This window comes from Podarcis muralis, chromosome 9 (genome assembly GCF_964188315.1).
Source record: "Podarcis muralis chromosome 9, rPodMur119.hap1.1, whole genome shotgun sequence".
Taxonomy (NCBI): domain Eukaryota; kingdom Metazoa; phylum Chordata; class Lepidosauria; order Squamata; family Lacertidae; genus Podarcis; species Podarcis muralis.
The window spans coordinates 80,687,276-80,700,487 of NC_135663.1; the positions used below are offsets into that span (position 1 = coordinate 80,687,276).

At 46.3% G+C, this 13,212-nt stretch overlaps 1 protein-coding gene across 5 annotated transcripts in view; it reads left to right on the top strand.

The window, feature by feature from the left end:
* The first annotated feature begins 6,836 nt into the window (after positions 1–6,836).
* Positions 6,837–13,212, top strand: part of UBE2Q2 (ubiquitin conjugating enzyme E2 Q2) — a 41,105-nt gene continuing 34,729 nt past the window's right edge. For 2 of the 5 annotated variants that reach the window (XM_028742876.2, XM_028742878.2), the window contains exon 1: positions 7,035–7,346. In XM_028742876.2, the coding sequence (XP_028598709.2) occupies positions 7,104–7,346 (243 nt within the window). In that variant the 5' untranslated portion in view covers positions 7,035–7,103. Of the gene's footprint in view, positions 7,347–13,212 lie in introns of all 5 variants that reach the window. The other 3 variants (XM_077934559.1, XM_028742877.2, XM_028742880.2) reach the window with 3 other exon arrangements.

Genomic DNA, 13,212 nt, shown 5'->3' on the forward strand with positions numbered 1-13,212 from the left:
GCCCAGGATGTCAATATTTATTCTTGCCATCTCATTTTTGACCACATCCAACTTACCAAGGTTCATGGTTCTTACATTCCGGGTTCCTATGCAAGCTTTATGCATATGCAAAAAAAGCAGATGCACCACCTACCACTAAGGGGCAGGTCTTTTGGCATCTCCCTCATTACAAGTATTTTATACTTACTAGAGGACAGAATGAACTTGTATAAAGGCTCATTTTCCTCTTGAAGGGGAAGAATGGATAAATACAGCACCAGGCTGTGTTCCTTCCCCCAGCACCTTTTGCAGTTCAGGAATGAAAATATAAAGCTGGCAGAAGGTGCCTCCAAGGGCTAATTCATAGTAGGAAAAAATTGATAGTTTTTTCCTCTCTCCCCCTCCATCTCTTATTGTTTGGACAGACACAATATAAATAGACAGATTGATAGGTGGTACATGACCCCAGTCAAACTTGCAAAAATATACCACTTGTCTGACAATAAATGTTGGAAATGTAAAGAGACTGAAGGTACATTCTTTCAGCTCTGGTGGACGTGCCCAAGGATTAAGGCTTTCTGGGAGAAGATTTATAATGAAATGAAAAAAGTATTTAAATATACCTTCTTAAAGAAACCAGAGGCCTTTCTCCTGGGTATGGTCGGCCGATTGGTGTCAAAGAAGGACAGGACTTTTTTTATGTATGCTACAACGGCAGCAAGAATACTTATCGCAAAGTATTGGAAGACAGAAGAACTACCCACCGTGGAAGAATGGCAGATGAAAGTTATAGACTATATGGGACTGGCAGAGATGACTGGCAGAATCCGAGACCAGGGGAAAGAGACTGTGGAAGAAGATTGGAAGAAATTTAAAGACTATCTTAAGAAATATTGTAAAATTGTTGAATGTTAAGACGATGTTGATTCTGAAATTAAGGGGTTACTAGCTGCAATTATTATGCAATATGAAAAGAAAGCTTTAAAATTTAACCAAAATTAAGGGAAGGATTTGTTGAAGAGAATTAATTAGAGAATGGAATGCAGAGGAGGTCGGGAAAGTTATTTTCACGAATATAAGGGAATGAAGTTATACATGTGGTTTTTGTTTGTTTTCTGATTTTTTGTATGTATTTTTGATTTTCTTTTTTGTGTCTTTTTTGTGTGATTTTTATGTTTTATAAAACTTGTGAAAATGCTAATAAATATTTTATAAAAAAATATAAATAGACAGATTGTATTTAATTTATGGAAATTTATTCAGTGAAGTTTTAGACTGGTAAGCCCAAAGGCATGGGCTGTGTTGCTTGTTCACCGATATTTTGAAAGCTGATATTTTCACTTTTATTGATATTTTGAGGAGCCTTTCCAACTGAAGAGCAGAATAAAAATGCATTGAAATAATTAATGAGGGGAAAAACAACTAGTGTCCATTAACACTATGTGGCACTTATTTATATATTTATGTGATAAACAGATAAATGCTGTGCACAAAGGCCACTAGAAAGGGACAAATTAGGCATGCTGCATGAGATCTGTAATAAGACTCACCATTTTTGCTTTTCTTTCAATAATAGCAACCCCAAACCAGTAGGAACATAGGGTTGACACATGTCCTCTTTTTCCAGGACATGGCCTCTTTTTCAGGGGTAAAATTTCTGTCCAGGTGGATTTTTTGAATTTGCCAAAATGTCCGGGAGTGCGGGAGTGGGCCACTTTATATGTTGAATATGCTGTACTAGACAACTAAGTGCAAAACATATACATACTGTATGAGTTTTGCATTATGCAGGAAAGGACCAGGTCCTTGTTTCTGTACATTTTGAAGGGACATTGTAGAATGCAGCTGCTCCTGCACCCCCTCCCCCAGGAGCCAGCAAATGCTCTTTTTGCTCTTCAAAACTGGCAACCCCAGGACATCCTTATTATCTATTTCTCTCTCTCAACATCCATATGATGTATAATATGTATCAATATCTTGTGAACTGCCCTGAGATCTTTGGATGAAGGGTGTTATTATTCATCATCATCATCATCATCATCATCATCATCATCATACCACTTTTAAAAGTATGCAGTTTAAACGTTATTTTGAGCCAATGCTACCATATTGTGAGGGGAGGGGCCTTCCTAGAATCATAGAATCATAGAATCATAGAGTTGGAAGAGACCACAAGGGCCATCGAGTCCAACCCCCTGCCAAGCAGGAAACACCATCAGAGCACTCCTGACATATGGTTGTCAAGCCTCTGCTTAAAGACCTCCAAAGAAGGAGACTCCACCACACTCCTTGGCAGCAAATTCCACTGTCGAACAGCTCTTACTGTCAGGAAGTTCTTCCTAATGTTTAGGTGGAATCTTCTTTCTTGTAGTTTGGATCCATTGCTCCGTGTCCGCTTCTCTGGAGCAGCAGAAAACAGCCTTTCTCCCTCCTCTATGTGACATCCTTTTATATATTTGAACATGGCTATCATATCACCCCTTAACCTCCTCTTCTCCAGGCTAAACATGCCCAGCTCCCTTAGCCGTTCCTCATAAGACATCATTTCCAGGCCTTTGACCATTTTGGTTGCCCTCCTCTGGACACGTTCCAGTTTGTCAGTGTCCTTCTTAAACTGTGGTGCCCAGAACTGGACACAGTACTCCAGGTGAGGTCTGACCAGAGCAGAATACAGTGGCACTATTACTTCCCTTGATCTAGATGCTATACTCCTATTGATGAGGCCCAGAATTGCATTGGCTTTTTTAGCTGCCGCGTCACACTGTTGGCTCATGTCAAGTTTGTGGTCAACCAAGACTCCTAGATCCTTTTCACATGTACTGCTCTCAAGCCAGGTGTCACCCATCTTGTATTTGTGCCTCTCATTTTTTTTGCCCAAGTGCAATACTTTACATTTCTCCCTGTTAAAATTCATCTTGTTTGTTTTGGCCCAGTTCTCTAATCTGTCAAGGTCGTTTTGAAGTGTGATCCTGTCCTCTGGGGTGTTAGCCACCCCTCCCAGTTTGGTGTCATCTGCAAATTTGATCAGGATGCCCTTGAGTCCATCATCCAAGACACTTCCTGGATGAGTTTGTGTCATATCTTTATCCCTTTGTTTCATTGTTTGTTACTTTGTTTACTTTGCATAGTTTGAAGTTGAAAGGTTTCTTCTGACACCCCTTTTTTAACACACACAGACACACATTTGTTGTTGGCATCCATCTATCTCAAAAGAAAATGGAGTGCACTTTTGTAGGTGAAGTCAAACTGCTGCGTTAGCAGCACCAAAATTACCTCCCAGGGGCGTAAGTCTGGGCAGTGTGTCCTGGGCTGCCCAGACAACAAGGCCGCCTCTTGTCCTCACTATGGTCTACAGGAAAGCAGAGCAAGGCATTTGTCACCAGTTGGGCTGCAGGAATTGCCAGAAAGAGGTTACAAGGCGCCCTCCAACTAAGGGACTCCACTCGGGATTTGTGTAGAGTTTACTTCTTAGCCTTTTCTTCTCCTGAAGATATCCCGCAAAGTAGTGGAGGTTTAGGATCAGAATTTTCCTTCTCCTAGATGGGATACCTTACCAGGTTGATAAGCCCCACCTGTCCCTCACTTCCCTCTACAGAACGTACAGAAACCGCCTTCTCAGTCGTTGGATCCACTACTGGTCGCCTCCGCTCAATAGGCTGGAGCCTGTCTTTGCCTGCAGAGGAAGTCCCTAGCTCACTGAAGGTTTGAGACCCATTGGCTACCCTCACCTGCTTAAGACACCAGTGAAAGCTGTTCCTAGGGTGTGGGGCATGCTGACAGCTTCTAGGAGGCATGAGGAAGAGTCCTTTCCACACCCTTTTAAACTCTCATCCAATTCCCCCCGAGACCCCAATGCAATAAAATAGTTCCTCAAAGCTCAGAATGAACTTAGGCTTGCAAGAGCAGTTTAAAATAATCAAAAAGGTTTCCTCGGCTATGTTTGAAACAATATGATCAAGCAAATAGTAAGCCCCTTGCATGGGAAATACAGAGAAATATTATCAGGTGACAAAAAGAAGGTGGAACTCTTCAACGCCTACTTTGTCTTCACCCAAAAGGAAAGCAATGCCCAACCTGGTGATAACATAATAAATGATGCAAGAAGAATAAGAATAAGAGTTTGGATTTGATATCCCGCCTTTCACTCCCCTTCAGGAGTCTCAAAGCGGCTCACATTCTCCTTTCCCTTCCTCCCCCACAACAAACACTCTGTGAGGTGAGTGGGGCTGAGAGACTTCAGAGAAGTGTGACTGGCCCAAGGTCACCCAGCAGCTGCAGGTGGAGGAGCGGAGATGCGAACCCGGTTCACCAGATTACGAGACTAGCGCTCTTAACCACTACACCACACTGGCTCGCAAGGAGGGAGCTGCATCCCAAAATAGGAAAAGAGGTGGTAAGGGAACACCAGGCTACTTTAAATGAGTTCAAATCTCTAGGGCCTGATGAGCTACACTCAAGAGTAGTAAAGGAGCTTATGTATGTAATCTCAGAGCTTCTGTCTATAAAACAGGTGAGGTCCCTGCAAATGTTGTCCCCATCTTCAAAGGGAAGGGGAAGAAGTCCCAGGTAACTACTGACTGGTGAGCTTGATGTTGTTACCAGGAAAGGTTCAAAAACAGATAATTAAACAAAACAAAAAAAATTCCTTGCAGTAGCACCTTAAAGACCAACTAAGTTAGTTCTTGGTATGAGCTTTCGTGTGCATGCACACTTCTTCAGATACACACTTCTGTGTATCTGAAGAAGTGTGCATGCACACGAAAGCTCATACCAAGAACTAACTTAGTTGGTCTTTAAGGTGCTACTGCAAGGAATTTTTTTTGTTTTGACTATGGCAGACCAACACGGCTACCCATCTGTAACCAGATAATTAAACAGTCAGTCTGTGAGCACTTAGAAAAGGATGTTGTGATTACTAAGATCCAACATGGGTTTCTCAAAAACAAGTCATGCCAGATGAATCTCATTCTTTATAGCCTTACAAACTTGGTGGATCAGGGGGATGCTGTGGATGTTGTGCATCTTGATTTCAGTAGGGCTTTTGACAAATGATATTCTTGCGGAGAAGCTGGTATAAAGTGGGCTGGACAAGATAACTGTTAGGTGGGTTTGCAGCTGGTTGACTGACCAAACCCAAAGAGTGCTGACCAACGGTTCCTTGTCATCTTGGAAAAAAGTGACAAGTGGGGTGCTGCAGGGTTCTTTCCTGGGCCTGTTTTTGGTTAACATCTTTATAAACAACTTGGATAAACACATTGAGGGGATGCTCATCCAATCTGCAGGTGCCACAAAACTGGGAGGGGTAGCCAACGCCACAGAAGACAAACTGGGCCAAAACTAACAAAATGAATTTCAATAGGGACAAATGTCAGGTTCTGCACTTAGACAGAAAGAACCAGCTGTAAAAATATAAGATGGGGGACACCTGGCTTGCCAGTAGTACATATGTGTCAGCTCCGTTCCTTCACCAACAGAGAGTGAGAACGCAGGCCTAGAGAGAGAGAGAGCAGGTAAGAGTGGAATGCAGAGGGGAGGGAGCAGCACCAGGGAGAATCAAAAACCTGATCTCTGACACAGGGGAAATGAAAGAGAGAGCCAAAGTGAAAGAATGCAACTTGTCAGCTCAGACAGTGATACAGACACAGGAATACATGGAGTGCCCTCTCCAAAATCTCATAGGATCAGTAGATTGGCCAAGAAGCGCAAAAGGGACAGAAAGAGAAGGTGGGGAGTTTTCCTGTTGGGGGAAAAGGGGGCGGGCCTCAGTTCCGGCAACTGTGCTTTCTGAGGATGAAGGAGATTAGCTGAGCTCTGACCAGGACCTTTTGATTTGACTAATAAATCTGAAATAAGTAACTGCCAGAGTCGTCTCACTTGTGTGGGAAAGACCCAAGCCATTACAATATGGAAAGGATCTAGGTGGTCTTGGCAGACCTCAAGCTTAACACACAACAGTGTAATGCAGCAGCAAAAAATGTGAATGCTATTCTAGGCTGCATCAAGACTACTATCGTGTCCCAATCACAGGAAGTCATAGTCCTGCTCTATCCTGTCTTGGTCAGGCCACACCTGGAGTCCAGTGTCCAGTTTTGGGTGCCACAATTTAAGAAGGATATTGATGAGCTGGAAGGTGTGAAGTGGATGGCAACCAAGATGATCCAGGGTCTGGAAACCAAGCCTTACGCCGAGGAATGGTTGAGGGAGTTTGGGTATGTTTAGAATGGAAAAAAGGAGATTGGAGAAGAGATAGGCTGGCCATCTTCAAATGGCTGTCACGTGATGGATGGGGCAAACTTGTTTTCTCCTGCTTGGGGGAGGCTTCAAGTTATAAGAAAGGAAATTCCGACTAAACCTCACTTAAGAACCTTCTGTTCGACGGTGGAATGGACTCCCTTGGGAGGCTGTGGAGATTTTTAAGCAGAGGTCGGATGGCCATCGGTCCTGGATGCTTTGCATTGTAGGGGTTGGACTAGAATTCTAGATGACCCGGCTCTGTGATTCTGTAACATTTCCACCCCACGGAAAGGCCGACCCCGCGGGAAGAGGCCGCTTTCTTCCTCCCCTTCTGCGAGCCCCTCATCTGTTTCGCTTCAGCTTCGCGGGGCTTCCGACCTCCTCGCGAAACAGCCCGGCCTCCGCCTCCTCCCGCCCCCCGGGAGAGACCCCTTGTGATGCGGTGGGGAAGGCGGTGCGCCGCCTGCTCCTCGGGGTCGGCCCAAACCCTGCCCCGTGGGTGGGTCTGACCCTGCCTGGGAGGAAGGGGCCGGCCCAGCAAGAGGGCGAGCCAGCCAGCCAGCCAGCGAGAGAGAGAGCGAGGAGCCCGGAGACCAGCCGCCCCGGCCTAGTCCTCCAGAGCCACAAGTCGGCCGGCCGGCGGGCGAGCGAGCGAGCGGAGAGCGCGGCTTCCCTCAGCGCGCCGACTTCCCTCAGCGCAGCGGGCCGAGGCGGCGGCGGCGGCGGTGTTTGCGCTGCTCCCCGGCGGGCGGGGGCCTCCCGCGGGGCCGGCCGGCTTCGGCGAGGCGCCCCCGCCGCCCTCGAGGCCGAGCCGCAAGCGCAGGCCGGGCGGCAGCGAGGCGGGCAGGCAAGGCAGGCCGCGGCCGGCGGGCCCCGGAGATGCGGCCAGGATGTCTGTGTCTGGGCTGAAGGCCGAGCTGAAGCTGCTCGAGTCCATCTTCGACAAGGACCACGAGCGCTTCCGCATCGTCTCCTGGAAGCTCGACGAGCTCCACTGCCAGTTCGTGCTGCTCCCCGCCGCCGCCGCCGCCCCGACCACCCCCGCCGGCCCCGCCAGCGCCGGGGGAGGCGGCCTCCCCACGCCGCCACTGCCCCCGCCGCCGCCGCCGCTCACCATCCACTGCAACATCACGGTGGGTGCCGCCGCCGCGCCTCGGGGGGCCAAGGGGAGCCGCGGGAGGCCTCATACCCTGCGGGGGGGCCGAGGGGGGTTGCCCAGCTTTGTTTTGCCTTTCTCCCTCCCCCCCCCTTGACCCGGGTCTCCCCTTCCCCATCCTCACAACCGCCCTGCGATGTAGGGCAGGCCGAGGGGGGCTGGGCTCCCACGGAGCTTCATGCCCGTCTGGAGGGGAGGGAGAGTTCCTCTGGAGTAATTGCTCCGGGGCAGCGAAGGAGGGTCAGAAGCACCTAGGAGGGAAGAGGGGCTCTGGCTGCCTCCCCGCTGCCCCCCAGGAGTGTGGGAAACCGGGTACTGTGCAAGGGGTGAAGGCAACCCAGGAGTTGAGGGCTGGGGCTTCCATACTTTCTCTGTTGTCTTTTTGCACTTATCTCCCAACCTGTTCCTCCCAAGGAGCACAAGGCGGGGTACCTGGTTCTCCCCGGTGCAACAGCCCTGTGCCTGGATTAGAGGGCAGAGGCAGCGCTTGGCCCAAGGCTCACCAAGTGAGATTTGAACGCTGGTCTCTCCCACGACACTGCACTGGCTCTCTCACCTTTTTGCCCAAATTTTCAGAAGAGGGGTAATTCTCCAGGATGTGGGGTAAGGAGCACCCAGGAGGGCTGGTGGGGGCTGTGTCCTCAGCCCCCTTAGTGAGGAAGCAGGAGCCCTGCTAGAAGGGGCAGGAGGTGGGGAACAGTCCAAGGATTGAGAAATGGGGTTGGGAGGTGGCCATAGCCACAGGTTTGGGACATACCCTTCAAGGGACCTGGGGGGTTATTAATTTGAGACAGGCTAGGTTTACTATGCCAGGGAGAAATCCTGGGAGTTGGAGATTGGGGCTGGCCCAGGTTTGGGGCTTGTCACTTTGGGAAATAAGAGTTCTGCTGGGGGGGGGGGACACCCCACAGTGGTTTGATTTGGCCGCCTAGGAAAGGGAGCTTTGGGGACTGGGAGTAGGAGGCAGCCCAGGAGTCAGGGTGGGGTAGAGAGCCATGAGCTGAGATTGTGAGGCTGAGTCACTCCAGAGTCTGGAGAAGGCCTCAATTTCTGGGGATTAGAATGAGACTGGTGATGGTCCAACCCTTTTTTGACATAATTTTTTATTGATTTTCATACAATTTAACAAATTCAGTTTTCATACAATATTCCCTTCGCATTTTGATTTCCCATCCTCACTTCCATGATGTTTCTGTTCAAATCCTTTGATCTACTGCCTTAGATATAATACATATTTCTATAACCTATATCCTACATTACATTCCTTTATTGTTCTTATTCCTTTGCTTATATTTCCGGTTCTGCCTGTGATTTCATTTGGCTATAATATTTTATCAGATAGTCTAAAAATTGCCTCCACTCTTCCACAAACATTTTATCTCTTTGGTCTCTTATTTTTGCCATCTCCATAGAGTCTAAATCTCCTCTTTTGTTGGAACTTCTGTCCATTTCTGCATATACAATATTCTGGTTGCAGTGGAAGTATACATAAAAAATTAACCAACTTTTTTGAGACCTCTGCCCCAATTATTCCCAAAAGAAATGCTTCAGGCTTTTGGGGGATGACTGTTTTAAAGATCTTTTTTAATTCATTGTGTATCATCTCCCAAAAGCTTGTTGTTGTTTTACAAGTCCACCACGCATGAAAAAATAACCATTGGGACTGTTTTCATTTCCAACATTTACTTGATATAGTCTTATACATTTTAGCCAGTTTGTTAGGTATTAAATACCATCTGTATATCATTTTCAAATAGTTTTCCTTTAATGTGTAGCAAGTAGTAAATTTCATATCTACTTTCCACAACTTTTCCCATACAACCATATCAATATTATGTCCCAAATCTTTTAGCCCAGTGTATCATTGCAGACTTAACCAATTTGTCTTTCGTTTCCCATTCTAATAACATTTTGTACATTTTCAAAATCATTTTTCCTTTACCTTTTAACAGTGTTAATTCAGATTCAGATCTTTGGTCTGCAGTCATACCTCGAGTTGAAGTTGATTCAGGTTAAGCGTTTTCAGGTTGTGCTCCGTGGCGACCCGGAAGTAATGGAACGCATTACTTCTGGGTTTTGCCGCATGTGCAGACTGTTAAAATGACGTCAGACATATGCGCAGAAGCGACGAATCGCGACGCGTGCAGACGCGGGTTGCGTTCGCTTCAGGATGTGAACGGGGCTCCAGAACGGATCCCGTTCGTATCCAGAGGTACCACTGTATAAAGCCACATGTCCTATCTTTCTTGCATAGTTCATTTACTTGATGATATTAGAGCCATCCCATCACTCACTTTTGGACTTCTTGTTGTTTCAACTCACAACAGTCTCCAGAAAACCTTAATATGTAAAACCTCTATATGTACCCCATTTTGCTTCCACATTCAATTTCTTTTGTGCACATGCCTCTATTGGAGATAACCACAATGGTGTTTTCCTTTCGAATAAATTTTTATATTGGGTTCACACACTACTTGCGATTTAAAAATTCTTTGTGAACCTTACCCTTCTCATACCATAAATATGCATGCCACCCAAACCTTCTAGATCAAATAACCCATTGGTGTCCAAACTTTTTTCAAAGGGGGCCAGATTTGATGAAGTAAAGGGCCATGAGGGCGAACCAAAGTTGTTGGCCATTTTTTTAAGGATTGAAGTTGTTGAGGTTTTTTTTAAGGAAAGAAACTGCCACTGGGGCCAGATTAAATCAACCGGTGGGCCGGATTAGGCCCCCGAAACAGACTTTGGACATACCTGAAATAACCTATTGTTTTTCAGTACCAGCCATTCCTTCTTCCAACTCATACAGGCAGCTTTATAACATAGTTATAAGTCTGGCAGTAAAATTCCTCCTCTTTTTTAAGCATCAGTTAATATTTTAAATTTAATCCTGTTTTCCTCCCCATCCCAGACTTTAGGACCTTGCCATTCTAGAGAAAGGGTTGGGGGAGGCATCATTTCTTGAGGTAGGGAAGATTGATAGAGGGTAGATGAGGAGGGGTGATTTCTTATGTTACTCTAGGGCTTGCTTAGTTATGGGGTGGCAGGCGGGGAGGCAGAGAGTCATTCCTAATGAAGCAGAGAAGAAAAGATACCCAAGGTTCTTTTCTCTTCCTGTTTCAGTCAGATGAGCTGGTGGCTCATCCGTAGCTATTGGGGGGGGGGAGGGGACTTAAAGGTAAAGGTACCCCTGCCCGTACGGGCCAGTCTTGCCAGACTCTAGGGTTGTGCGCCCATCTCACTCAAGAGGCCGGGGGCCAGCGCTGTCCGGAGACACTTCCGGGTCACATGGCCAGCGTGACATCGCTGCTCTGGCGAGTCAGAGCCGCACACGGAAACGCCGTTTACCTTCCCGCTTGTAAGCGGTCCCTATTTATCTACTTGCACCCGGGGGTGCTTTCGAACTGCTAGGTTGGCAGGCGCTGGGACCGAATGACGGGAGCGCACCCTGCCGCGGGGATTCGAACCGGCGACCTTTCGATCGGCAAGCCCTAGGCGCTGAGGCTTTAACCCACAGCGCCACCCGCGTCCCTTTGGGGAGGGGACTAGCCAGGTATTATGTCCCAGAGGGGCGCCATTGAGGCTCCCAGCCTGTGTGTGTGTGTATTCTAGGTGTTCCAAACTGGGTCTTTGAAGCATGGGGTGCCTAAGATCAATAGTCCTTTGGTGGAGCATACATGGGGGCTACTCCCAGAAGATCAGGTGGCGACAAGAGAGGCTCTGTTGAGGCTGTGTTCTTAAATATGAAGGGAACTACGTTACCATCCAGATCTCACATGGCTACACTTGGTTTTTTGTGTGTAAATTCTGAAACTTCATAGTGTAAAAACTTACTACTCAGAACTTCATTTTCTCCTTCAAAGTTGAACAGTTATCCCTTCGTTAATTTGTTTTTTAGAACCTTTCTTTGCTCTTCTTCGACTACGCAGTAGGCATATTGCCTCTCTTTCCCTCTCTGTTTTTCCCTTTGTTTTCTCTCTGGAAATACGATTTACATTACTGAAGTTTTGGGAAGGGCAGTCTGAGAGGAAATATACTTCCCTCCTCTTCAGCCATTCAACTTCTTTAAGTATAGGAGTGCTTGCAACAGACAGCTTTGACAAAAGAAGCTAGAAGATTTTGTTTCTTTAAATTGAAACAAAAGTGTTGCAGGGCGGGTGTATCTGTGTGTGAGAGAGAGCAGAATGTGGGCAAAGTGCTCCTCCCTGATTAGTTGGAAGTTAGATTAAGTAATTTCTCTCCACCCATGATAGGTGGAAGCCCAGAGAGAACAAGGAGTGTGCCCATATTGTTGAATGTGTGACCTGCTTTTAAAACAAGGCATGAGCTGAGTAACTTGCCTTTCCACCAGCTGTACTGGAGGTACTAGCTTGAAAGCAAGTCAGGAATTCTCTGTTTGGGGTAAAAGGTAAGGGATCCCTGGACGATTAAGTCCAGTCAAAGGTGACTGTGGGGTGCGGCGCTCATCTCGCTTTCAGGCTGAGGGAGCCAGTGTTTGTCCACAGACAACTTTCCGGGTCATGACTAAACTGCTTCTGGTGCAACGGGACACTGTGAGGGAAGCCAGAGCACATAGAAACGCCATTTATCTTCCTGCCACAGCAGTATAGTGATACCTCAGTTTTTGAATGTCTTGGAAGTCGAACGTTTTGGTTCTTGAACATCTTGGAAGTCGAACGTTTCGGTTTTCGAACACTGAAAACCCAGACGTAACTCGGTCCCAGGATGGCTGGAGAAAGCAGGACTTGAGATCACTTAAGGAAAAGACCCAGTTGAAGAGAGGTGGGCAAGGTAGAAGGCTAGAGTGGCCCCTGGCCAGACTTCTCTGCCACTAAACCCACACTCTGCTACTGGCTCTCTCTCCTCTGAGAAACTACATGTGTTGAATTTCTGCTTCCTATTCAGCATTTAAAGGTGTAGGAGCCCTACTAGAAAGGAATGGGTAGCAACCCAATGTAGGGCCATGAAGGGCTGTGAGCTGGGAACATTGTCCTTAATGTTTATAGATTTAGAGCCCACCTTTTTAAAAGACAACTTTCTCATAAGGAAAGCACACAGATATATCACTCAGACTGTTATGTCGTATAACTATATATACACACACACATACATAAAAATATAAAGCAGAGCACTAAAATTAAAAGTTCTAATGAACATGCAGGCAATGAAACACATTAAAATAAAATCAGCTGCAACAGAACCTTAGAATTATAATGCAACCACTATAAAACAGCATCACAGATTGCAGGTCCAATTAAAATAGTTACAAAAAGGCCACAGTAAACAAATAAGTTTTCAAGGTCCATTTGAAGCAATGGAGCCTGTCTGATCACGCTTGGGGAAAAAGTTATTTAGATACAGCATGCAAATTTACTACTTTTGTAATATGACATAAATTTAAAACGTGATTTCCCCCCACCCTGTTGAATCTCCCTCTTTTCTCAGTTTCAGTTTGTTTGGTCTATATACTAAGCATCAAAGGTGAGTTAAGAGCAGAGGTACACAAGTTTGAAACCATCAAAAGATTTATTAGCCAAAAACTAACACTAGAGTTACAGGATTTGATAAACTCTTGTAGGAGTGGTAGGTACCTGTTGATGGGAGCCACTAGTGCAGCCTACTGAATCCTGAATTGCCACACACCATCGTAGTTCCCACCCCTTTGGAAGTTTTCTTCTCCCACAAGGCAAATGTCATATGGTTCCTATTGTGTACATATTGTTGTACGCTGCCTTGATAGTTTATATGAAGGCAGTATATAAATGCTATTATAAATAAATTTAAATTAATGTTGGCTAACAGCTTGCCACCCCTACTGGTAAAACAGCCCTGTGACACTCAGC